This window comes from Rhamphochromis longiceps, linkage group LG15 (genome assembly GCF_057381845.1).
Source record: "Rhamphochromis longiceps isolate RC_006_pf linkage group LG15, R_longiceps_female_GT1.1, whole genome shotgun sequence".
In the NCBI taxonomy this organism is placed as follows: Eukaryota; Metazoa; Chordata; class Actinopteri; order Cichliformes; family Cichlidae; genus Rhamphochromis; species Rhamphochromis longiceps.
In genome coordinates this window covers 16,375,758-16,401,913 of record NC_140571.1, presented here as the reverse complement: position 1 = coordinate 16,401,913, position 26,156 = coordinate 16,375,758, and the positions used below count along the sequence as shown (strand labels likewise).

The 26,156-nt window shown below is 40.0% G+C and overlaps 1 protein-coding gene across 1 annotated transcript in view; it reads right to left on the bottom strand.

Moving 5' to 3' along the window:
* The window catches only part of LOC146652462 (disks large-associated protein 2-like), a 46,088-nt gene extending 31,333 nt beyond the window's left edge, over positions 1-14,755 (bottom strand). Inside the window, exons 1-4 of the mRNA XM_085382704.1 lie at positions 13,559-14,755; positions 6,174-6,391; positions 4,007-4,160; positions 1,685-1,904 (exon numbers count right to left, since the gene is read on the bottom strand). Coding sequence (XP_085238830.1) covers positions 1,685-1,904; positions 4,007-4,160; positions 6,174-6,391; positions 13,559-14,755 — 1,789 coding nt within the window. The remainder of the gene's footprint in view (positions 1-1,684; positions 1,905-4,006; positions 4,161-6,173; positions 6,392-13,558) is intronic.
* Positions 14,756-26,156: the final 11,401 nt, after the last annotated feature.

The following is a 26,156-nucleotide window of genomic DNA, read 5'->3' as shown; positions in this document are numbered from 1 at the left end:
CCCCACTCAATGGCCCACTAGCCTCAGGGTTTGGGTCATAAGTTGCTTACAGTTTAATAATAATAGTAATAATCTAGTACTGAAGACTAACATAAAAACAGGATTCCATGAATAAGCGATTCTCTCTTATTTTATTTTATTTTATGGCCACTATTCACGCATAATTATAGTGCATCCCAAAAACAAGTAATATTTACAGTACGGGTTGTATGGGAGGTGGCAGTACTGTATATTTTATCAGCATCCAGGGAGTCCTTTCTCTGAACTGCTACAGTCTTATATTGCATGTTGTAATCGATGCATTATGCTAATCTTGGTAATACAATTTCAGAACATAATGTACAGTCAACTGCTTGTTTTCGCCCATGTTGAGCTGACAGATTTGGAGCAGAGTTAAATGAATAGCGTTAAGCAAATAAGACGGTGGGATTGGAGAACACTCCTTTGTCCTCAGTACTTCTGTCACATCGTAGAAATCGTAGATGGAAACCCAATTGAGAATGAAAGGATAAAAAACAAAAACAAAAGTCCAGATTCAACAAGAAAACAAAGGCAACAAAATGAATAAAACTGCAAATGTCTCCAATATTAAATTGACAGAAAAGTGTACAAAAACAGTAAAAATCCAGGTAATCCATAATATTAAAAAAATGCATGTAATTAGAGAAAAAAAATGTTTCAATAGGGTTCATAGCTTTACTCTTGCAGGCAAACACCAAATACACTCAGTGAGGGAGTTACCGGAAAGACTGTGCTTGCACAAAGAACCTGAAATGCTAAATAAAGGGACATATTGTTTGAACTGTGTCACAAAAAACCTTGAAATTATTGCATTTTTACATTGACATATCATTCATTGGGACACTTGTTAGCATTAACTCAAGTTTCATGCAACACAGTACAACAATACTGTTAGTAAAGTTTTTTTCTTTCAAACTCTAACATGTGTAGTGTAGTTTCTTTGTGCAACCAGCATGTAGGTGTGCATATGTACTAGCTGCTAAAGCTTGTTGACTTACCTTAAATTGTTTGTTTTGGGGTTTTTTTTAACATTTTTTTTATTTTATGTAGCCAATTGCAATGTCCGTTACAAAGTTTGTGCTAATGGGGAGTACAGGTGAATGCTTTGTCCAGTGTGTCCTCTCAAACAAGTATATCAGTGACCTACTGCTCCCCTGCCCCATTTTGTTTTTCACCCCTCCCTAAGTAACTCACACGCTTTTCATAATACATAAATAACACCACACTTTAACATGCTTTGGTTCGGGTCTGTTCCTTTTAGGCATGCCATGTAATGCGGCTGTGCTGTGTTATTATACTGTGTACTATGGCCATGTGTTGCCATCTTAATGTTTAAAATGTAGCTCTCCCACCCCTATCCTAGATTAAAGCTCGGCAACACCACAACTGACCAATCAGAAGCTTGGCTAATGATGCATGACTCATGCAACGTAACACACAAGCAGGTCCATCTAAACAACTGGGAGTATGCAGTGGCAAAAAAACAAACACACGTACACCATAGCTTCCAAAGAAAATAACTGGAATCATTCAGCCCGGCATCTCTGAAGCTCAAGGGTTCCCCACTGTACATATTTAGGTATGTCAAGTTTGTGCGCATGTATAGGATATATGAAGATATGTAATCTAAGCCCTCTCTTATTCAGGGGGGGGATTGTTTTACCTGTTGTGGATCTGAGAGTTGAAGTGACAGTGGAGGATGTCATTGAAGGCAAGCAGTCGTCATCTTGGGAATAACCAGCCTGAATTGCACGGAGGTAACTGTGGCTTCGAGTGCGGAACGAACCAGGCAGGTCCAAGGCCTCCATGGCCTGGGATTCTACTTCACTAAAAACGGACTCGCAAACTGACTCAAACTGGCCATTGATCTCAGTCTCACTCACCTGAGAGACAAAAACAGGAATAGCAGTCCTTAATTTTTCCTCTTCCTTTCTCTTTCTCACTTTGATTCTTCCCCTTTGCACAGCAAATATGAAGGAGTGTTAGCATAAGGAAACGCCGCTGTCAGTTTCGACCTTAAACTGAATAAATGTCAGATCAAATGGGGGAAAAAAAATTCAGATGACAACAAAAAAACAATAAGAAAAATAGCCAGTTTGAGTTATAAAGCAATAAATTGATCACAAAAGATGTTCTATACAGTATACTGAATGCTAACAGATGGAAGATATCTCATAAGTCGTGGAAGAGCTTAGAAGTACAATAAACTGCTCTGTGTAACAAGATTCATTTGTTAATGTGAAAATCATGTACTCATCAAAGGGAAATGTTATTTTACAGCTAAGTGCTGAACGTGTCTCTGTAGTGTAGTAGTTAAAGCATTTGCCTAACCACCAATAGATCCCCAGTTCAATCCTACGAGGAGACACAAATCCCTTTGGGGCTGCGTCAGGAAGGACATCTGGCACGAAAACTCTGCCAAATCAAACATGTGGAGTTTACCTGTTGTGGAAACTCCTTGTGAACGAGGGAAGAGATAAAAATAGCTTCTTCTTTTAGTGATACAAATTGTGTTGGCTGCATACTTTTGTTTATATTTGAATTATTTAACACTTTTTGTAAATGTTGATGTACTATTGAGATAATATTGCCTTTTCATTATTACTTTAGCCTTTACTATTTAAAAACGGGAATGATTTGCTATTAATTAGACCTTTTCCAGTAATGGAAAACTAGGTGTTAGCACGTAAGGGTGTAAACTGATTTTTCAACCTGTGTTTTAGCCAAAATCTCTCCTCATTGTTACTCCATGTACGTATTGAAGGTCCAATGGTGGATGTGTCTCAGATCTTGCAGCAGTAACCACATCTTAAGCCACCATGGAGGTCCAAACGGACTTAATTTATCCAAATGTATAGATTCATAGGAGAAGAAGGTATTTGAATTTGAATTTATTTGAATGATGATGTTGGTTCAAAAACGTGTATTTATTTCATCTCCAGGCCTACACTAGTACTGTAGTGTATTGCTCGAGGGTGACAAAAAAGCCCTGTCAACCAAAACAAACGAGTTGGCATGCTAAAACAACACTAGGCTCATTAACTGTGTATCAGTAGCCTGTTCCAGATATCAAGATGCAAACTTGCTGATGTGACACTGATGTCCTAATTTAATAATTATGTGTAATTTCACATTTTTTTTATGAGCAGATAACACTTCAGAAACAAACTGTAAACCATGTTGGACTGTGCCTGGACATAAGCTTTCAGATAAATCATCTGTACCCAAACAGTAAAAGCAATAAGTTATTCCAATTTCGTTTGACTGATATAGCCAAGGCTTTGTCTACAACAGGGATGTCAAACTCGCTTTACATTGTGGGCCACACAAAGCCCACTTTGAACTTAATTGGGCCAGACCAGTGAAATGCCCCTTTCTGTCATTGTAAAGAGATTTAACAACACATTTAATCCCTGAGGTATCTTAATATTAGATAAAGAAGTCTAATTCAACAGCATGTGTCTTTTTGTACATAATAAAGAAATTGTGCTGTAGTTAATGAAAGAAATCACAGGAAAAATTCTAGTAGTTAATTTCCCAGACTTCCCTGTAAATATAAAACAGAAGTTTCTTGTTAACTCACTATAGACCCATTAGTCTACAGTAAATAGTAGATAGCGAATGTAAGTTTATTTTTTTATCTACAACTTATTGACTTTAGTGTGGTATTAATGACCAAGTGGGAGGTCTTAATTGTAGTAGTAACACTTATGAAAGTACAGTGAAAAGTCCATAATTCAAGCCCTCCTTCATATTTTCCAAAGACATCTAGTAGGCCGGATTGGAGTCTTTGCCCAGCTGATTCTGGCTCCTGGGCCTTATGTTTGACACCCCTGCTCTGCAATCTAATAATCAGGGGACCTCCCTTGGGTGCTTAGTGCCTCTGTGCTGTCCTCAGCACAGTGCTACTACATACAAACTGATATAAGCTCTCAGTGATGTGTCCAGGTGTTGCCTCTGTGTAATGCATGTGTTTGAGACTCACCTGGCTGACGCAGCTAGCCTGACTGAGGGTGCTGACGGCGCGCATGTAGCTCTGGTTGCGAGAGCGGAAGGGCGGGGGATGAAAGGTGGCGGGGTCCAGCGTGACACTAGGGTGGGGCTGTATATCTCTTGTGGTTTGCAAGTGGTAGCCCTGGCTGAACAAGGACAGGGGGCAGGGACAGACACGATTTCACAGTTCAAAAGCCACAAAGGTAACATCTGGAACACACTGTAGTTTATAAATCCGCTGGTTAGCATCTGTTGGCACGGCCTTGTTTGTGATTAAATGAAAATGAACTTCTACCCTCTCACTTCTACATGATACCCCCTCACCCCTCTCATTTTTAAATATCCTCTAGTTCCATGATAAAACAGTAGTTCATTCATCCCAAAATCATAGAGAGCATGCATAGCTAGGCTGTGGCTCTTATTAGGGAAACAGTGACAGCATGGAGTTACAGTAAGAGATTATTACATTCTCCACCAGAGGATAAACAAAACATAAGAGCTGTTTTGTTTGTGGACAAAAGCAAAAGTGATCAGTTCCCCACTGAGATGATGGTAACAAAATTAGCACTCAGTGGCAGTAGAGATGACGGATTCACGACTGCTCCCTAGCTTCAAGAATTTGGCTGCGTTTGAAAGTCACAGTGCCTGAAAACAAACAGTCACAGAGAACAATAAATTGGGGGGAAAAGCTGTGTTTTAGCTTAGGTAGAGCAATGACATCACGAATACGCCAATTAAAAAACACTCTGTATGTTGTTCTGGTTTAGCATGAAAAAGATACACATGGTCACCATTTACCAGCGAGAGATCATTAGGAAATCATTAAATGGAGGTGGTAAGATCCTGAGAAGCGAAATCTATCTGTTCTAAAACAGCCAACTGATGTACACTGTGCTTTAAAAAGTAACATCACACAAATCATCTGGATAATTAATCTCAATTTGTCCAGTGCAGAACCTTTTGCAACATGTTATTTGTATGTTAACCCTGATTAGAATAATTAACAAAATACTATTTACCACATTTATATTAATGAGTAGATCACATTAGAGTGAAAGTGAATGGTAAAACTGTCAATAATTAAGGTTTGTTGTAATTGTGAAGGCAACACAGTAGTGCAGGAGGGTCTTGGGTTTGGCTCCACAGGTCGACTGGGGCCTTTCTATGTGGAGATTGCATGCTCTCCCTTTGTCAAAGTCTGTCTAGGATCAAAACACAGACATATATACTCCACACTTGGCTGGGTTACAGAACAAACCCGTCACTTCCCCCAAGGCTTTTCATCAAGCAGTGTTAACTTTAACGTATGCCCTTCCATGTGTCACCTCTCCTGCATTTGAACCGGCTCTCTTTCTTTCTTCTTTTGACAGAATTGTCAGCAATAGCGTGATGCGGCGATGCAGTGTTTGTGTATGGTATATCAGAAATTTATATCAAACTCAAAACCAGTTGGTGCCACAGCAATCACCAGAGCACGGCTGCAGCTGACCCATGAAACAGTTGTAGAAATACAGTGCTTGGCAGGCAATGCCTAAGACCAAAAAAGAGCCAACCACACCAACCATACAAGCCAACAAAGGTACTATTGTTTTCCAAAGTAACTTCACTTGAAATCACCTGACTGTTCAATTTAGTCATATCTCTCAGGGACAGCTTAACAAAAAGCAGCATTAACAAACAGCAATTTTACTTTGACAGCATGTAGGCAGAGCAGTGAGACTGTTTATTTATATAGACGACTCTGAATGTTCTTGCTTTGAGCACCAACTAAACACAGCATGCAGCAACATTTTGTTAGCAGCAAACTCCCAACTTTCCACTTGTATTGAAGTATGAAAAAAAGTATGAAAAAAAAAACAACTTGTGTCCTCAGCGTTGACTCCAATAAATTCTAGCCAAGCAACAATTAACACTGAAATCCAAGCAGCTCAACTGGTTGACCCTGAAGCAACACCAGAGATACTGCTATTGATGAGCGTTGGTTTTGTCATGTAAATATTTGAAACTTGTGAAATAAAAGGGAAATGAATCACAGTGCATCATCTTACCTTTTTTTGAGTAAGACCTTAGTGAACCCATGATAAAAACTGGAATATTTAAATGAATACACAGCATTGCCGTGGGCACACTAAGTCAATACGTTAGGCAACCAGGCCTACCTGTGGGAGTCTAAATGGGGTCTCTGCATGGCTGATTTGAGGACAAGAGCATCTGACCGAATGGTCTTTTGTGGAGAGGTCTTAGGGCTGGTGTCAGAGTCCCCACTTTCATCATCCACCTCTCCCATTGCTTTAACATAGCTACTGCTTCGCATCCGCCGACATGGGATCTCGTCATCCTTCTCACCTGGGTATCCACTCCACTCATCTTGGGGCACCTGTGGAAGATGGCACACCTACATTTAATACAATACAGACATTTATAACAATTAGGTCGAAGTAGTCCAGGATATTACTTGTTATTCCTGCAAGTCTGTGATAAAACGATGATGAGTACTATAGCAATATTTAGCCATGTACAAAATATACAGCTTTGACAGGGTTGTGTAAATGAAAGATATTCGCAAATACAGCTTGAAAATTACCCATATAAGTGTGAAAAGTGTATCAGCTATGTGTTTTTTAACCTAAATGGAAAAATCAAGTAAAGGAATTGTGTATCACAGTGATGCCAAGGATGTTATCATTGAAAATATAAAGTTGTGAGACCGTAACATAAAGCAAATTTTTTAATAATTATAAAGATTTATCCAAGTGGTTTCACAGCAGTGTACAAACGTTGGTCTCCACCTGTACCTAATTTTGGGCTGATTAAGAAATAATAACTGGTTACTTTGTTACGTGGACTTGTTCAACTGCTTGTTAACATAAAAATACAATCAGCCAACTCAGTGCAGTTCGGTGTATTTAGGCATGAAATGTCCTATTGGAGTTCAAACTGAGCTTCAGGAAGAAAGGTGATTTAAGTGACATTGAACATGGTCATATATTGGGATTTTTTCCCCACATAAACATATATAGAGATATGAGAAATAGTCATGATTTAACAAGAAGGGCAATTACTTTTACACACAGGACCAACTTTTTTCCCTTAATCAATTAAATCATAAAAACTGCATTTTGTATTTACTCTGGTTATCTTTGTCTAATATTAAAATGTGTTTGTTTGATCTGAAACACATAAGTGTGACAAATAAAACTAGGAAATCAGGAAGAGGGCAAACGCTTGTTCACACTGCTTTTTTTCCATTCATAAATGTTTAGGTAGCCCAAAACTCCCCAGCCCATCACTAAATTACGGAGTGAAATTCATTATCACATTTCTTAGAAGTAAAGTAAAATGGCACTTTACATCCGCACGGTCAACATTCAGTTGAATGGACAGGGTTCAGCATCCTTTTTAGCAAATCGCTCATAATGCAAATCAAAATGTGGCCATATTTAAAGGATTTTTGGGAAGCAAATGAACACATTTGGCAAGGAATCAGTATGTATTTTTATGCACGCACAGAAAAGGCAGCCAATCATACCCCTGAGGCTTGGGCTGTAACTTTTAAGTCAGCATACTGTCATCACTGTAGTATTACTAATACAAAAACATACATGCTCTTCAATTAGCTTTGACTGTCAGCCAAATAAACACAAAATAAGCTTTTGGCATACTGCAGCTCAGAATAAGTTGTAAGGCAAATGTGATTAAAAACGACAAAAATAATGAACACTCATGTACAGTCATGTGAAAAAGAAAGGCTGACAGTATTCTATGCAGTCCTGTGAAAAACAAACTACACCCTATGAACCAGTAGCTTGTGGCACCACCGTTAGCAGCAGTAATCGGTGAAGTAATTGTATTCTGTATGACTTTATCAGTCTCTCACATCGTTGTGAAGGAATTTTGGCCGACGCATCTTTACAGTTTTGCTTCAGTGCAAGCAAATGCTTATGTACAGCTCTCTTAATGTCCCGCCACCGCATTTCAATCAGACTGAGGTCTGGATTTTAACCAGAATATTGCAACACCTTGTTTCTTTTCTTTTTCCATCATTATGCTGTAGATTTGCTGGTGCACTTGGGAACATGGGGACATCCACCGCTAGGAATATTATGCCATTGTGTTAACACACACCTGAATGCTCCAGACCAGCAGAACTTCTGCTTTAACAAAGGTGGTCCCACTTGCTGATGATCAGTTAATTAAGTGCATTCGATTAGCAGCACTTGGCTGCTACTTACCGTACACCCCTGATTTCTATGGAAGCAGCAAGGCTGTACTCTTTCATGTGACTGTATGTATTAGATGCTCATAGCCATAACATTATATATATGTAGCATAAATTGGTTTCAGTGTTTCAATTATAAGTACAATAAACAGGGACTTTGCTTAACACAGCAGCATCAAGATTAGCATAGTGAGTAAGTGATTCCGTTCTAATTACTCTACACTGTGCTGTGCAGTGCTGCAGATGTCTACACATAATAATTGCGCTGATTTAGTGATTTTGATAGAACAGAAATTATAGAGTTCAACTCTTCAAAAATGATTATCTGTTATTGTTGGGTTGAATACACAGTGTATGTTTGAGCTTACAGTATCAGATTGATACTATTAAAAACAAGGTTCATGGGTTCTTCAATTGCACCCTGGTTTAATTCTTATGAAGATGGACAGCTACAGTGGCCATGTGTCACCAGTGTTGGTCAAGTTACTTGAAAAAAGTACTCAGTAACTAATTACTGATTACTTCCCCCAAAAAGTAATCCCGTTACTTTACTGATTACTTATTTTCAAAAGTAATTAATTACTTAGTTACTTAGTTACTTTTTAAAAACACGATTTACAACCTGAAGAGGTGATAAAGCGATAGATCTTTCAGCCCAATTCTACTTTTTCTGCATAATCCATCATACAAAATGTAATCAAATGGAAAAGTCTCATTTTAAAACTTTTATAATTTTATTAATTTTAATCTTTTAACTTTATGCATCAAGCAAAAATTTAATTATATGCAACATTCTCTGACTGGAAGAAATTTGTTTAACATTTAAACCTATTTTCTGCACATTCCAGCACATAAAATATTTTTTTTTGTGTTTACACTCACTCTTTCAAATAGATGCAAGTAAAACACAGCAGAAAATAAATAAAATCAAAGACTAGCGGTCCTTTTGCTCTATTTTCACCTGTAAAGCAGGAGTTGGGTAGGCGGAGGTTTACCCTGGTGCAGGTGTGCCGCAGCGGTCAGTGGAAGGATACGGCAGTTTATCTGTGAATTTCCCATTACGTGGTAGCACTCGGAGCTTGCTTGGAAGTTTAGGGGTTTTTTTCGCTGTAAAAAGATGTTTACTTCCCACGCACAATGCTAATGGACGCTAATGTTTTTGTCACTTTTTATGGAATCAAACTCAAAATAAGGTCAGTACTTCCACGCTTTAAACGCTGCACGCTCATACTCTCTCCCGTACTCGATATATGATCCATTGTTGATCTGCACACAGCTGTTGTCACGACCGTCGCACTCGCGTACGTCACTGTCATGAGACATTCTCGCAAAAAAAAAATCACGGTTTTAGTAACGCAGTAACGCAGCGTTCCTACGGGAAAGTAACGGTAATCTAATTACCGTTTTTGCAATAGTAATCCCTTACTTTACTCGTTACTTGAAAAAGTAATCGGATTACAGTAACACATTACCATCTCTGTGTGTCACACACTGATTCTGCTAACAGCGTATTGATCAGGCATGTAGCAAGTACAGCAGTGTTAGTGTGTGGTGCAGCTAGCAGTAGTCCCAGTGGACAGGCCAGTCTTAGCTCCTGGAACAACAAGCCCAGGCGCAGGACTGTTCTTCATGCTCTGCCAGTTACTCACTTTAGCCAGTCATACAGTGTGGCTGTTTCTCTGCCACAAGTGCTGAACTGCTCTCACAGAAAAGAAAGTGGCTCACACCCCTTTTTTTCTCCTGGAGGTGGAATAATGCTTTCTCTATCACTTCCATTCTCGCTGTCTGTTCTCGCTGCCCATCTCTTCATCTCTTCCCCTCATAATCTTTTTCTTTAGCACCCAATATCCTCTCTTACTCGACAGCCCTTGTGCTCAGTGGCGACAGGTGAGGGACTCAACAGCATAAGGCACTTAAATAAAGCTTTTTTCTTCTGTATGGAAGGTGGCACATAGTAAAAAGCAGAACCAACTGGGCTTCATCATCCTTAGTGTAAAGTATTCTGCTCAGATGTATTCCTCAACTGTTTTTGCAGTCAACATAAAACGCGTTCTGAATCTTTTAAACCATATGCTACGATTTGAAGCCAAAACACAATGAATTTCTTTTGCGCAGCATGTCTCACTGCCTCAGCACTAAACTCCACAACAGCACGTAGGAAAACGAGAGATGATTGTTCGGTTACCTAATATTGTGATATAAGATAACATTTTGTGCATTATCATCTAAAAAAATGAAGGCAGTAGGTACGTTGCAAACCTGCGTAACCTCATAAGTTAACATGGGAAAAAAAAAAGACCCATCAGCAAAAAGTGTAACACAGGCTAATACATTTTCCATTCCCACATGCATAGAATAAAATGCCTGGAAACTAAATTAATCAGCCTTAAAGACAGCAATAAAGTAAAAGATTCATTTTCCTCCTAATGCACAACCATTGATCGTCTGGGGCTGCTGTTAACAAGGCAGTCATCACTCATGGAAGCAGTGCACTACCTCATTAGCATTACCTTATTTCTGTGTTCATTTGATGCCATACCTGAAAGAACTTGTTCAGCTGTGCCTCTGAGGCAGCTAGACAGATGAGCTGCTTTACACCATCATTAGTTACTACTACACTGTGGGCACTTTGTACAAAAATAACCCTGGGATAAAACATCTTCTCAATGCAGAAAGTAATTCCATAACGCCATGTACCAGATGTGAAACTGCATCTAGTGAAAAACAACACTGACCTGTTGGATGTGGTAGAACAATTTCTAGCTCGTAAATGTGCGGGTCCTGTAATTTTGTGCCTGAGTAAGCCAGTTATTTTTTGGCTTTTGAAATGGTGAGAGTGGACGCAGTCTATTTGAAGGTTTTTAAATGCAAAGGTAGCAGGATAACTATGATTTTAAAAAATATGGTGGGAAGGAGCCCTTCTTGTACTGAGACCATTTCTGATGAGGCTATGGTTAGTAGTAGATTGAAGGACCGGGTCCATCGCTCAGGTCCTGTGTCAGGTCTTTGCTGAATTTCTTCTTATTTCTTAAGGACATGCCCTTCAGATACTGTTCTGTTGCCTTCTACTTCTTGTTTCGTTACACTTTTCCAGTTTCATTAGGTTTTTAAGGGCACATCATCGGGAATCGGGTGTCCATTTTATGTCTCAGCGATTCATAGGTCAGTGTTAAGTGGTCAGTTACAAGGACAGGACTGAAAATGAGTGAAAAAACCACCAACGTCCAAAGAAAACTTTCCAAAGACCTTAAGAAAACCTGGAGATCTATTGCTCGAGACTGTTTTTAAAAATTACAAGAAGTGTAAAGAAACTAGAGGTGAATCAAGACTTTTGCACAGCACTGTATGCATTTTTCTTAATGGCTTAAAATGATATGTAGATTCAACCTCTAATATTCTTTGACATATGCTTCACCCTACCCTTGTTGGCTTAGATGGTCAGACTGAAGACGTGACACTTGCTAAAACAAGATTATGTCAGCTTCCCTAAGGCAGGCCTGTCCTCCTCCTCACAAGTGAACATTGACCTAAAGGACCCAGACATCAAAGAGATAAAATCAGATGGGCACCAAGAGCATTCACCACAACGCCTTTACAGATCTCCGCTCATTGATTCCACTGAATAAGGCTCTCATTATGGACATGCTCAGTGCTGAATGTGCCCATGTGGCAGCTGCAGGGTCTCTGCCTGCTGACATATAAGCTTGTTAAATGCCAGTGAGAGAGCCCCTCTATTGACAGAGACTACCCATTACACACAAATAACTGCAGTTTGCGTATCTGTGTGTAACTGTGCATTTCACACAGCATCAAAATGAATGAAGGGGATGCATATGGTACTCGGTAGAACTATTTATGGGTTTATATGAGTGCCGCTTCAAATTTGATGTCATGAGTAAAAAAACATGGGTAATTGTTGATTATAGTGCAAGCACATATTTCAGTTTGCAACTTTCTCATAATGGCTGTCATTGAAAGTGGCTTAAAGGAGTTGTCTATTTTCAAGATTGAGTGATATACAAGCACAACTGTAATATGGAAGCATAGCTTTAATAATGGCCAATCACTTCAGCTGTTCTCTTTCACATTACAGTCAAGCATTTCATAACATGATTGATCAAAGTCCAGGCCAGCTTTTCCCAAGATGTGCATACAACAAGCATCGTAATGCTAATGACGACCCATTGGAAATCTGTTTGGCATTTCAGAAACAACTGTTACCCATGTCACTGTTTTTATCATTATTTCCAATTCTTAAGTCACCTTCATTAAAAGCTACTTAAAGCAGGACTTTGAGCTTAATATTCTAATGCTGTAGCCTGTGAGTCACTGTGGATGAGAGCATTAGCTAAGTGCTTAGTATTAAAAATTAAAAGAAACTCAAAGATCGCTGAAACACTGAATACTTGACTTTTGACCGTTTTAGAAGAAGTCACTATCTGTAGCTTAACTGCTTTACTTTAGTCTCGTGACTCGTGACAGTGTTACAGGCAAGCATGGGGCATAAAATCTGTGAATAAAGTAATGTCTCTTTCCAATCTGGTGAACCAGCTCCTACAGCAACTCAAGCCACACTATATGCTGTTTTTGCAGACACCACAGCCTTTGTGTTTCCTACACTGGAGTTCAGCTCAGTGGTTCTTCTCAGTGCTTTCCACCATGACATTGATTCAGTCAGGCGAGCTCTATATCTTAATAGACAATAGCTCCCTGAGGTGAGCACACAAAAGGGAATCCTGGTTAAATATATTGACTTCTCACACTTGTGGACACTGTAATTGCCCTCTGGAGGATGACAGAAAGAAAGGCAGACTCCAAATACCCTGCTGTCTAGATTCCTAATCGATCAATGCATTTTATCGAGAAGGGCAGTGTCGGAGATGAGTGGATATTGATCTTAGTTATTGTTTGTTGTATTATCTGATAGTTGGCGTTTCAAATATCTCCACATTTAATGGCCTTTCAGTCTATATTCAGACATTTTTTGTGGGCCTTTTCCAAAGAGTTGAGTATTAAACATTTAGAAGAACACAAAACTTGGAAGGAAACATCCTGTTATTGCTTCAAACTAAATTAAACAACTTCTGTGATTTCATTAATTCTGAAAGCAAAGGATGACTTATACGTGGACATAAACTAGCAGCTGATCAATGCCAGTCAGAATTGTTTGCATGGTATGGAATGAAATCAGTGTTTGTGTACCAGCCATAGCATATACACCGATGCACACAAAAACATGTATTTCAGTAGCTCAGTACAATACGCCACTAATCAAATTTGTCTGTACTTTAAGGACATATATTTCCAAAAAAAGGTACTACTAACCTGCAGGTAATGACATGTCCGCGATGACTTGAGGTCCGTGTACATCATGGGTTTCTCTAAATTAAGCGATGACTTCCTGTAGGCCTCTTTGGCCTGGCTGACTGTTAGAGTCGACCAGGAGCTCCTCTTCATGAACTTGCCCTCGGGTCCCATGGCCATACTCTCACACGCTGAGCACTTGACGTCATTGTTACTCTTTGAGGTCTTGAGTGACAGGTCTCCAAAGTGGTGGCTGTGCATGGAATCTGGGTGGTAGTGGCCGACATGTTCCCCATGGTGCCGTGACATGACACTGGGTGTGCGATAGGTGCTGTCACTATCCAGGTTGTCATCTGAGCTCCACCAGCCACCAGAGCGGTGCTTACGTTCTTTGCTCTTGCTCCTCTTGCTACCGTGTTTTGTGGAGTGGTGGCCATGATGGTGATAACCCCCTCCTACAATGTCACCTTTTGTGCCATTCATCTTGGACGATCCCTCCAGGGAGTGGGACTTGGTGAAGAGCTTTTGGACTGAATGAACAAGGTGTCGAATGCGGCCGGGACTCTCACTGCGTTGCTCGGTGGTGGTGGAGGTGCGCTGGTATTGTAGAGTGTGGAAGCCGTCACGGTGCAGTGGCAGTTGTTTCTCAAACTGGTCCAGGAGATTAGCAGGAAGGCGGTTGCTCTTGGTGCCAGCATGGTGGGAAGAGGCAGCTGCTGCAGCTGCTGCAGCCGCAACAGCTGGGGATGTGGCGGAGGCTGTGATGGCAGCGCAGTCGTCCCGTGTGGCTGAGTCATAATACTGAGAGCTGTAGTGCATTCTGGGGAAGGTGCTACTGGAGATGTGGTCAGATGCAGCAGCTGGGGGCATCATGACAGGGGACATCATCATGCAGTCGGAGTGGATGGAGCTGCGTGGTGAGTAGCGGTGGTGGAAGTCCATAGGGCAGCTCTCTGTGGGGCTGAGCAGGTAGGATGGGTGGCGGGAGTCAGCGCCATGGTGAGTGTGGATGTCATGGACGTGGGGATCATAGTCCAAGCCGTGGGGTAGAGGAATCTGATGTTGGGAGCGGCTGCCCGATAAGCCCTTCATGTTCCTGGATGGAGGGAGGCGTCTGCCTTCATTGAACTTTCGAGACAGAGACCAAGATGAAGTCTTCTGGTCTGTTTCAGAGAAGGAGAAAAAGAAGAGAAAGATTCTGTCAGATTGAGAGAGCATAGTGACACCTGACAGACGAATACTCTCACGGGGTGCTTCACAACCATCCTGCAATTCTAATTTACATCTAGACCAGTCCGTACCAAAACACTTCTAATTAAGTAAATACTCCTACAAAGGCCAGACCATGTTACACAATAGGTTTTTACACTTTTACACTGATTGACACTTTCAGTAATGTGACGCTAACCTAAGTTAACCTCAGTAATGACTGCTTTTAATATAGTAGAAAAGCTAATGAAATATTTTTGTTCTACATGAAAAGTTGCACTTGTGTGTCAAATTTCATCGCATCTGAAAAGAACAGATGACAAAATACCCTGGAGGTTTTGAAGCTTAAAAATAGGAAATGTACTTGTGATGTATAATTCATCATAAATGACTGATTATCTCCTGCATATATGTTGAAATACACTCCTTTTTTGCAACTGATTTTATTCTTCATCGTAAAGGTAGATGTCAGTAAAGGAGTTTCGCTTTTTAGAATATATAAAGAGAACAAGCATTTATTTCAGAGACATTGTTATCAGTTGGACCTGAAGACTCAATAATACACGGTTTATGGATAGATAACCATAAATTACAGTAGAGATTTTCTGCACTAACCAGATGTTTCCTTCTATATAACTATACTCTACAGAATCAAGGCTCCAGTTGTTTTCTCAAAATGTTTTTTACAAAAATTGTGAAGAAATCTAAAGCAAATGTAATCCCTTACTAGATATTATTGTCAAGTTGTCAAGTTAAAAACCTAGCTTGCTTCATTTAATCCAATATAATACTTGTCTGTAAAAGAAGACTATGTTCCTAAACTCATCCCATATCCTTCCTGCAACTGCTTGGGCTGATTCACTGTTAAAAGCAGGGTTGTTGTCACAAAAAATAAATTAATCAAAGAAAGTGTTAGTGATTATTGCACTTCTATCATTGGTCAAATAATAATATGAACCTCAGGAATAGTTCAGAAGTCCACATACAGTGTCCAAGATCCTAATTCCTGTCTCGTGGTTTTGTCCCCAGTCTCTATGACAGATTTAGAAAATATAAAATACCTCCAAGAACTTGGTCTTGCTTGGTCTTAAGTCAATATATAAGGTTGGAGGTGGGTCACATGGTCCATACATAAACACAGAAAAAGTTAGAACTAAACTGGGTCTACACAGCATCACTGCTTTAACCGCAAAATGATCAAAATCATCCCACTGGTAGTACAACAGTCAAAAAAATGTAAAAGAAGTATAATAAAGGCTCAGGGGTGAGACCAGGTTATCCATTCATCAAAGGTTTTTGATGCTCAGCAGTTTAACAGTATCCTTTGATAAGACACTGAACCACCGGTTACTCTGGATGACAGGTAGGTGAATGAGAACATATTATAAAGTGCTTTGTAAAACGTAGCTCAGGTTAATAAAAGTGCAGACCTTTTACAGACAGATTGGATTTTTAGAATTTGCATTGCATGAAAAAGCAATGCAACAACTACTTTTGAATTTTGATTGTAATGATGCCAAATTCCATATTCATCAAAGAGTTTGCAGATTTTTGGTCTGGCTTTTTTAAACAGACTTTCCTCAAGCCTGAAATCCACAGCTTTAATTCTGGCTGATTGAACCTAACTTTAAGAGGTTTCTGAAGTTTTAACCCTCAAATTTTCTCTGCAGCTATACTTTCAGACTTTGTTTGTAAATCTGTACGTAATATAGTTTTACAGACTCTTTCAGTGATAAAGCTTTGAGGACACAATGTTTGTATGTTGCACTGTAGTTAATATAATATGATTAGCGGTGATGGGAATAACGGCGTTACAAGTAACAGCCAGTAGCGGTTTTAGATACGGGCGGTTGCCCGGGGCGGCATCTTGGTGGGGGGCGGCATCACGGGCATCGACAAAAAAAAAAAAAAAAAATGCTTGTACTCATGCTGCCCCGACGTCAGCCAGCGCATATTGGGAATGGCATAGACACCGATCGGTTTTCTATCGCCAATTTGCTGGGAGTAAGGGCGCCCTTCGTTTACGAGGTGCACCTGCTGCTTGCGGCGCAGAGAGGAGAGGGCAGGGCGGCGGGGGATTTTCTGACCGGCTGGAGCAGCATCTAATAAACAACCCGCAAAGTAAAACAAAATAAAAATAAACCAACAAACACGAAAACACCAGACATTATGATACAGACTTATAATCTGCACTAATGTTTTTTTCGAAATTCTATACACGAAAAGTGAGCGCGAGAGCCCTCGGTGCGCCTGCTTGCTGCTGAAGTCAAAGTAAACTTTATTGTCATCTCTGCTACATACAGTCCAGTATATAGAGCAGGGGTCCCCAATCCGAGTCCACAAGGGCCGGTGTCCCTGCAGGTTTTAGATGTGTCCTTGATCCATCACAGCTGATTTAAATGGATAAATTACCTTCTCAACATGTCTTCAGTTCTCCAGAGGCCTGGTAATGAACTAATCATGTGATTCAGGCGTGTTGACCCAGGGTGAGATCTAAAACCTGCAGGGACACCGGCCCTCGTGGACTGGGATTGGGGACCCCTGATATAGAGAGACGAGACGACAAGGCTCCAGTTACAGCAGTGCAAGCAAACAAAAAATATATGTAAGAAGAGTCAGAAAATAAATATACACTTTAGGACCAGGGGTAAAGGGATCAATAACAATTTACAGTTTGATGATTTAAAGTCTCACACACAAGCCGTCAAAAGGGGACGGGGGGCTTGCTGCTTCCAAATAGAGCACATTTCATTTATAATCTTGTAAATCCAAGCCCATTATGTATTCATGATTTGAATCCTGGGTTGTGTGAAATCTCAGAAATGCACCCTAGACAAAGTGAATCTGTGAACTAAGGTGTAGGTGTGTTAGATCATGTTGTGGTGATCCTTGGGTTGAGATGGGTGTTCATACTGGAGTGCAAAATTAAAACCAATGGAAGATGGACAAGAAAAGTTCAAAGCCATCAGGTCCTCAGTTTAGAAAAAGAGAAAAGAAGAGGAAGAGAAACGAGCAAAAGATGCAGGTAAGCAGATGTGTCATTGGATAATGGCAGGTCATCCTGAAACAATCAGAATCAGAACACTTTATTAATCCCCAAGGAAATTATGTGAGTTACAGAAGAAATGGTAAAAATAGCAACAGTAACAGACTAAACTCCAAACAATACATTATGTTACAGATTTTAATATTAATTAGTCATTGTCAGTTGTTGATGCGTACTGTTCTCATTGTATGACAAATTATGATGGCTGTTTGGTAGCCGTTTGCATACTATGCATACTCTCTCTCTCTTCATATGTGTGTGTGTGTGTGTGTGTGTGTGTGTGTGTGTACAACAATTTTATGTTAATGTACAATCCTTAATACGTTTTGTGTGTGTGTGTGTGGTGGTGGTGGTGGTGGGGGGGCGGCAGAGGGAGTGTTCGCCCAGGGCGCCAAACTGGCTAGGACCGCCACTGGTGTTACTAACTGCGTTACTTTTTCCAGTAACGAGTAATCTAACTAATCACTATTCCTATCGTTACAACACTGTTACAGTTACTAACAAGAAAATACGGTCCGTTACTATTTTTCAACAAACAGAAGCACGGAAGTAGCTGACTACTAAGTAAGCTGGGCGCTACAGCTTTAAGCAGCTGCGCGCGCTCCTGCGGACGGTAATCACGATTACTTTTTGGCAAAACACCTGGAGCTAAGGGGGCAAAACAATCGCATGAGTGCTGCTGTTTGACTGAGGAAGAATAAAGTAGTCGTGGTAAGCCGATCACATGACCACGTAAAGACAAAGCAACAAGGTGATGATTTACCAGTTTTTAAATTGTGTTGATAGGCCACGTAAAACCAGAGTCATGATAAACAATATATACTCGTGTTTTTTCATGAATTGTTTCGCCATGTTTACTGTCTAACGACAGCGCAGTAAGCACTCTCTGCGTATGAGCAAAAAATAAAAATAAAAAAACAACAGGGGAAGTTTTAGGAGTGACGGCGAGCGAGAGAGAGAGAGAAAGACAGCAGAAAAAGAGAGAGAACGAGTTTTGAGATGTGAGAGATTTGTGACGTTTAGCGTGTTTGGAGTGTGTAGTTAATGTGTTGTCTTGTGTAGTTAGTGTGTAGTGTTGTGGATAGTTTTGTGCAGAGGTGGGACCAAGTCATTGTTTTGCAAGTCTCAAGTAAGTCTCAAGTCTTTATCCTCAAGTCTCAAGTCAAGTCTCAAGTAATGTCAGGCAAGTCAGAGTCGAGTCTCAAGTCACTGGTGTAAAAGTCCGAGTAAAGTCACAAGTCTGAAATTTTGAATTTCAAGTCCTTTCGAGTCTTTTAAAAAAAAAAACAACGAAAAAAGCATGTTGCAGTTATGCTAAATGTAAATGTTAGACCATGTAATTTTTAAATCTGTGTTTTTCTCAACACATGACAAAATAGTGAACTTAGAAAATACACACAAATTGTGAAATTGTACCTCTTTAAAATGCAGCTCAATTAAACCTAGCTCCAAGAATAATTTTCACCGACAGTTCTGAGATAAGCTGCATGTTATTCTTGGATGCGGTTGTAGGACCAGCTTTAAAATCGCATGACAAAAATATCATACATATTAAAAAAAAAAACTGCATCACCAACGTAGCCTGGCCAACATTTGCTAGTTAGATGAAGTCAGCTATCTCATCGTAGCATATTTATATGCATATTTATAATCATACGGTTCTTGGAGTGAGTGCATACACTCATGAAGTTTAGTAACTTCAGGTCACTGCAACAAGCCCAGGTACAGTTTACCGACGGATGGGTGCAGGACCTTGAAATGCACCGTGTAGAAAGTAAAGACCATCGTACGTATCATAAGTTTACCACTCTCACAAATCGTCGTCATAAATACACATTCCTTAACCGTTTATTAATATAACCTTTGAGCTCAACGGTAATTAATTAGTAGTGGAAATAATTTCTGGTTCATTACAGAAATGTAGCAGTGACAATAATACTGTATGCTGTAATTGTACTGGACAATTAGTGATACAAAAAAACTGTTTTATCCTGTGAATAAAAGTATATGTTTTTGTCAATGTACCATAATAACAGAAGCGAAACGCAATATTGTGTCAGGACAATTCACTATTTATGCACAATAAATAAAGGAGCATAGCGCGACAATTTCTGTTCAGCGCCAGACTTGCTTGTAACCTATATCACCAATTATGTTATGAAAATGACGCATTAACTACAACAGCAGACTGACCTTCGTGTAAATGCTTGGAGCAGACTAACCTGTGAGCTGGAGGGTTCTGGGACGTTATATTTGATCTTTGAATGGCTGCAATCCAGTCGCCTCTTTGTTACTTCGGAAACATGGCTCGAACAATTTCTCTTCAACGACGTAATCCGATAACAACCGATCTCTTTACCCGTCGGCTTCCCGTGGCTGTCATGTGACCGGCTATTGCAGTTAATAATACAACAGCTTCTTGACATTTTTGTGTTTCTTTTTATCGCTGTATAACTGATTTCAATTGAAAGCCTGCGCGCGCTAGTACCTCTTGCCACGAGTTCCCAGAATCCTTTGCGGTTTTACCCCTGAATGACGTCACATTTTCAATCTCTATATAATATGCATGTTAAATTTTATATTTGGGGTGAAATATCAAGTCTTTTCAAGTAAACCGGTTCAAGTCCAATTCAAGTCCCAGGTCATTGGTGTAAAAGTCCAAGTCAAGTCACAAGTCTTAGAACATTTTTTCAAGTCAAGTCTAAAGTCATAAAATTAATGACTCGAGTCTGACTCGAGTCCAAGTCATGTGACTCGAGTCCACACCTCTGGTTTTGTGTTGTGTGTCCGAACAATGAGGCAACTGCTGTCTCCAGGTAGAAAAAGGAGTGATACACCTGCTGCTGTCAGACCTGCAGGTATCAGGCTGTGATGTTTTCCTTTATAGTGAACAGAAATTCTTTTTTGGAGTGGCACAAATAATTTGTGTGGCATCTTATTGAATGCAGAACAGCTGATTGTTCTGTAAATAGTTTGAAATGTTTATTTAAAAAATCAAGGTAAAAGGTAAATGGATGCAAATAACTTTGCTGTTTGCAAAACTTGTGCATAGGATTTTAAAATTGACAATTTATATTTGTATTTAAAGTTATGAAATATGATTCATTAAATATTTTTGTGGTTGTTACAGTAAAAAATACAACTTTTTCTACTCTGATTTTGTTTTTTTGTCTGATTTTAGATCAATTGTGTTAATACAGTATGTCAAAATGAAAACATAACTGTAAATTCAGACACATGAGGTTGTGCTGAAAAGGATGATACCAAACAAGACAAAGTAAATAGTTTTTAAAGGTGAACTGTGGAGGGAAAATCAAAAGTAGTTAAAAATGGCCAATTATACCCTGGACCTCAGAGGGTTAAACGTTTTTTTAAAGTAACGCAATAGTTACTTTTCAAGTACCGTATTTTCACGACCATAAGACGCACTGTGCTAAAAGGCGCAGTCTCAGTTATGTGTGCCATTACTGTATTTAACACACACATAAGGCGCACTGGATCATAGGGCGCATACAAGTACCGTATGCGTATTTAAAAATAAAGCGGGAGCAAACCTGAGTTCGGTACCTTACTCACATTTTTATTACCAGTAATCGTCATCATCAACAACACACAAGCATACAAGTGTGCGTATTTAAAAATAAAGCAGGAGCAAAACAAAGTTTGGTACTCACATTTTTATCATCAATCAAACCCATCGAAGTCCTCATCCTCTGTGTCTGAATTGAACAGCTGCGCTAAATCTTCATCAAACATGCCAGGTTCACTTTCTTCACTGTCAGAGTCACTTTCCGTGCCGTGCGGCTCCTCGGAAATGATGCCGGCTTTCGCGAAAGCTCGAACAACAGTGCCAGCAGACATGTTAGCCCAAGCATCTACAATCCATTGGCAAATTGTGGCGTAACTCGCCCGGCGCTGGTTTCCACTCTTGGTTAAACTGTGGTCTCCATCGGTCATCCATCGCTGGATGTGTTTGCTGCAGTAGGAGCGGAAGATGGCCAGCTTTTCCTTATAATCCGCTGGAAGTTGCTGCGCTACCGTAGTTCTGGTCCGGATGGAAAAATGGCACCGTTTCATAAAAAGTGAAAGTGAAACTGCTTTTAGCCGAATGGTGACCGTCGAAACGCTTCTCCCGCTCGTTCTTTGCTCGATGATCGCCTTATGTCCGCGGAAACTCAGCTGCGTCTTCTTGACCTGCCGGAGCTTGTTTTCCAGCTTCCTCCACTTGCGAACCATCGATTCATTAATCTTAAATTCTCTCGCCGCTGCTCGATTTCCATGTTCCTCCGCGTAGCTGATGGCCTTCAGTTTAAACTGTGCTTCGTAAGCGTGTCTCTTTGCCATTTTCAGGGTTGTTAAAACAACGATGTCCTGCATAACGCACATACCTGTTCTTTTATACAGGTATGTGCAATAAAGTCAACGCACACACTTCACCCTTTAGCGTTCTCATGGTGTTCTCTACTACGTCCTCCTTACAACACACAGGGCGCACTGCGCTATAGGGCGCGCCGCACTTTTTGAAGAAAATCTAAGACTTTTAAGTGCGCCTTATGGTTGTGAAAATACGGTAATTAATGACTTTTAGAATATTGTAACTCAGTTACTAACTCAGTTACTTTTTTGAAGAAGTAACTAGTAACTATAATTAATTACTTTTTCAAAGTAACTTGCCCAACACTGATGATTAGCATCTGAGAGTAAAAAAGATCAGTTCAGAATATGATAGTGTTATAAAGCTCATAAACCGGTAATTACTATGGAGTGATTTGCAAAATATCCAGTGTCTATCTTCAACCTTCATTTGCAAATGTGTGCACTGCTGATATTTGTGAGATTGACGAGAAAATTGCTTCCTTGAAGTGATTAGCAACTTGTTTATATGCAAACATAATGCAAAAGAGGTCATGTAAAACCATAAATTATAATTTATTATTTTCTGCCCTGTTAATTATAGAACTTTTATCATCAAAGGCATTACCAATATTCACATAAATCTTGATCTTCACAATTTTTATGGCGCTGTAGTCCATCAACTTGCAGGAAGACATCTTAAATGTACAAAACCTTCCACGAATTGTGTCAGAATGGGCACCATTATTAATAGTCTCCATCCTCAGCTTATCTTCCTGCATAACAATTACAGCCTACATCTTACCAGTGCGATTTGAAAACTGTAAGGTAAACAGGGAGGCGATGTCTTGAGTGCATGCAAGTCCCCTGTAATTAATTACTTACACTTCTCTGCAGCAGAAAACCCCAGTCTGGAACAGTGCACATCGCCTTACATAACGTTTGGGATCTCTGATCGCACACACCATTTCAAAGGAGCCAGAAATAAAATGCACAGTTGTCATGGCAACCACTGCTGAAAATCCCAGGAACTGTAATAGGATTTTCAAGGTTGTTTGGGGTGTATCCCAGTCTCACAAGGAGGGGGGAAAAGACCTACTATGTAATGCGATACAGACTCTTGATGCGTGACTCTACGACTTGATTTGCCATGTGGGCTACTATGTTCAGTGTTCTGTTACAAGTTGGGGTGGTTTGGTTTTGTTTAGCAATAAAAACTAAACTATGAATTTAATCACACATTTAAAGACAAAAAATGAACTGCACATTATCCGGTTGTTCAGTCTGACGTCACTAGCCGTGTCTGGGTCTAAACTCCGCTGCAGGTCCATATATCAAACGATCACTATGGCATTACTGAGAGTTGAAAAACTGTCTAAAGTCTTTCATCTTTAATAAAATGATCAGCGTTCTGCTCTACCAGGTGTAACAATTGAGTTTAACATCCAGGCATCCATGAAAACGGCATTTATGACATTTAACGGAGTTAGAAGTTAGCAGGGAGTTAGCTCGCTAGCTTCTATCTAAATACAATATAGCATGTCCTGACTGCGGGATTTTGGAAACAAATTAAAACGTACAGCTTTCTTATCACTTCCAGCATAAATGAAGACAGAAAACTAAACAGCAGTGACGTTTGTAGGGTTACTGAAGTTGGGCTAGCTGTTATATGATGAGACAGAGTACCGGGCTGTGGTCGACTCCTTTGTCACATGGTGTGAGCAGAATCATCTGCAGCTCAACGTGGCAAAGACCAAGGAACTGATCGTGGACTTCAGGAAGACCAGGAAACACTTGACCCCTGTTTCAATCCAGGGGGTCAGTGTTGACATTGTGGAGGACTATAAATACCTTGGAGTACACATTGACAATAAACTGGACTGGGCTAAAAACACCACAGCACTTTACAGGAAGGGCCAGAGTCGTCTCTATTTTTTGAGGCGACTGAGGTCCTTCAACATCTGCCAGAAAATGCTGAGGATTTTCTATGAGTCTGTGGTGGCCAGTGCGATCCTCTATGCTGTTGCATGCTGGGGGAGCAGGCTGAGGGTCGCAGATGCCAACAGACTTAATAAACTGATCCGTAAGGCCAGCAATGTTGTGGGGATGGAGCTGGACTCCCTCAAGGTGGTGTCGGAGAGGCGGATGCTGTCCAAGATAAAGACAATGTTGGATAACACCTCCCACCCACTCCATGACATGTTGGTCAGTCACAGGAGCTCATTCAGCGAGAGACTGAGATTACCGAAAAGCACCACTGAACGACACAGGAAATCATTCCTGCCTGTGGCCATCTCCCTGTACAACGCATCCACTTAACACACTGTTTGCTGCTACAACTACACATGTTTCTTTTCCAAATATTTATTTATAAGTGACTTATGTATGTATGTATGTATATATATGTATATATTGTACTATTCTTAGTTAGCGTATTGTCTGTCTTGTCTTAATGTTGGTTTAAAATGGAGCACTGTAACAAAAAATAATTTCCCCCAGGGATCAATAAAGTATTCTGATTCTGATTCTGATTCTGATATAATGATGTGCTACGTGACCGCTAGCGACATAGCTATGTTAGCATAATATAAACAAGCTAACTTTTTTTCCCACTCGATAAAAGTTAACGTGAGTTTTCTCGGTGGTCAGAAACAAATGTAATCGCATGGCAGGATGCTGTAAAAGGACCAAACTTCAGCCAGGAGAACAACTGAGATAATCCATCCACAATACGAGGTTAGTCATTCATATACTGCTGCATGGGCTGGGCTGTAGTTACATCCTAAGGTTTTAAAAACTGAGCTTAAATAAATGATTAGCGGTAATAAAAGCCGAGGGAGGTCAACAGGGATCACTGACTGTTTTAGGAGCTTTTTGAGATCAAATAGAAGAAAATACATAACATTAAACATGTTAACAACACAAAAGCCATATTAAACGCAGACTACTTTAGACCCGGAAGTAGGATTCATCGCGTCATCACTGAACAACCGGATAGTAAGGCTTTGAGAATTTAAATGCCTTTCGCCCAGGGATACCCAGGACTACATGACTTGGGATTTGTTGCGCTGCATGTTTGTACCAATAACTCCATTTTAATGTTGCAGAGCAATAAATGGATAAAATTACACTTTAAAATAATTCAATTTATGTTCTTTCCTTGCTCTAAATATTGGTCTAACTACAGTGAAAAACACTAAAACATTCCCATTCATCAGAGGGTGTAATCAGCCATGTTATGCAATTTATTTTTATATTTTATTTTCATGCTGTGTTTCAGCACAGGTTATACACTGCTTGGTGAGTTGACTACAGAAAACAGCAGATGTAGCGCTGTACAACTTTAATGTAATAATTACTCTGTAGTGGTTAAAGCGCTCTCTTCTCCTGTTTCTCTCTTTCTCATTTTCACCATCAAAACTCTCTGTTGTCCCCCTTAAGTTCCCTCTCACTATCTCCTGAATTCAGTACATTGAAGTTGACGATATCGATTGGTTGCTGAGTTGACAAAGTGCTTAAAAAATATGCTTTTTGCATACTTTGCGTTCATCAACAACAGTGACTTGATGTGGACCCAGTATGTATTTCATTATTCTTGTTATGTACAGTTGTAAATGGTGACGTTAAGCATGGCCAAAGTTTCATATAATGAGGTAAGTGTATATGCAGGTGATCCAAATCAAGAGCCAACGTTTCAGGCTTTAGATTGTGCTGCTTTTTTTTCTGTTCTTCAATAGTGACAGTATTGTACAAAGGATGTGGAATATCGAGTTGCTATGCAGAGGGGAAAGAAGACGACCTAGGAGATTCATGGATGTAGTGAAGAAGGATATGCAGAGAGTTGGTTTGACAGAAAAGAATTTCATGACATGGGGTCTGATGGAGGCATTCGATGTGTTGGGTTCCCCTGAAGGGAATAGCCAGAAGAGGATTTGTACATTACATACGCAAGAATTTGAGTAATGCATGGAGAGAATGGTGGCTCAGAAAAGGGGTGCTTACTTTCATTAT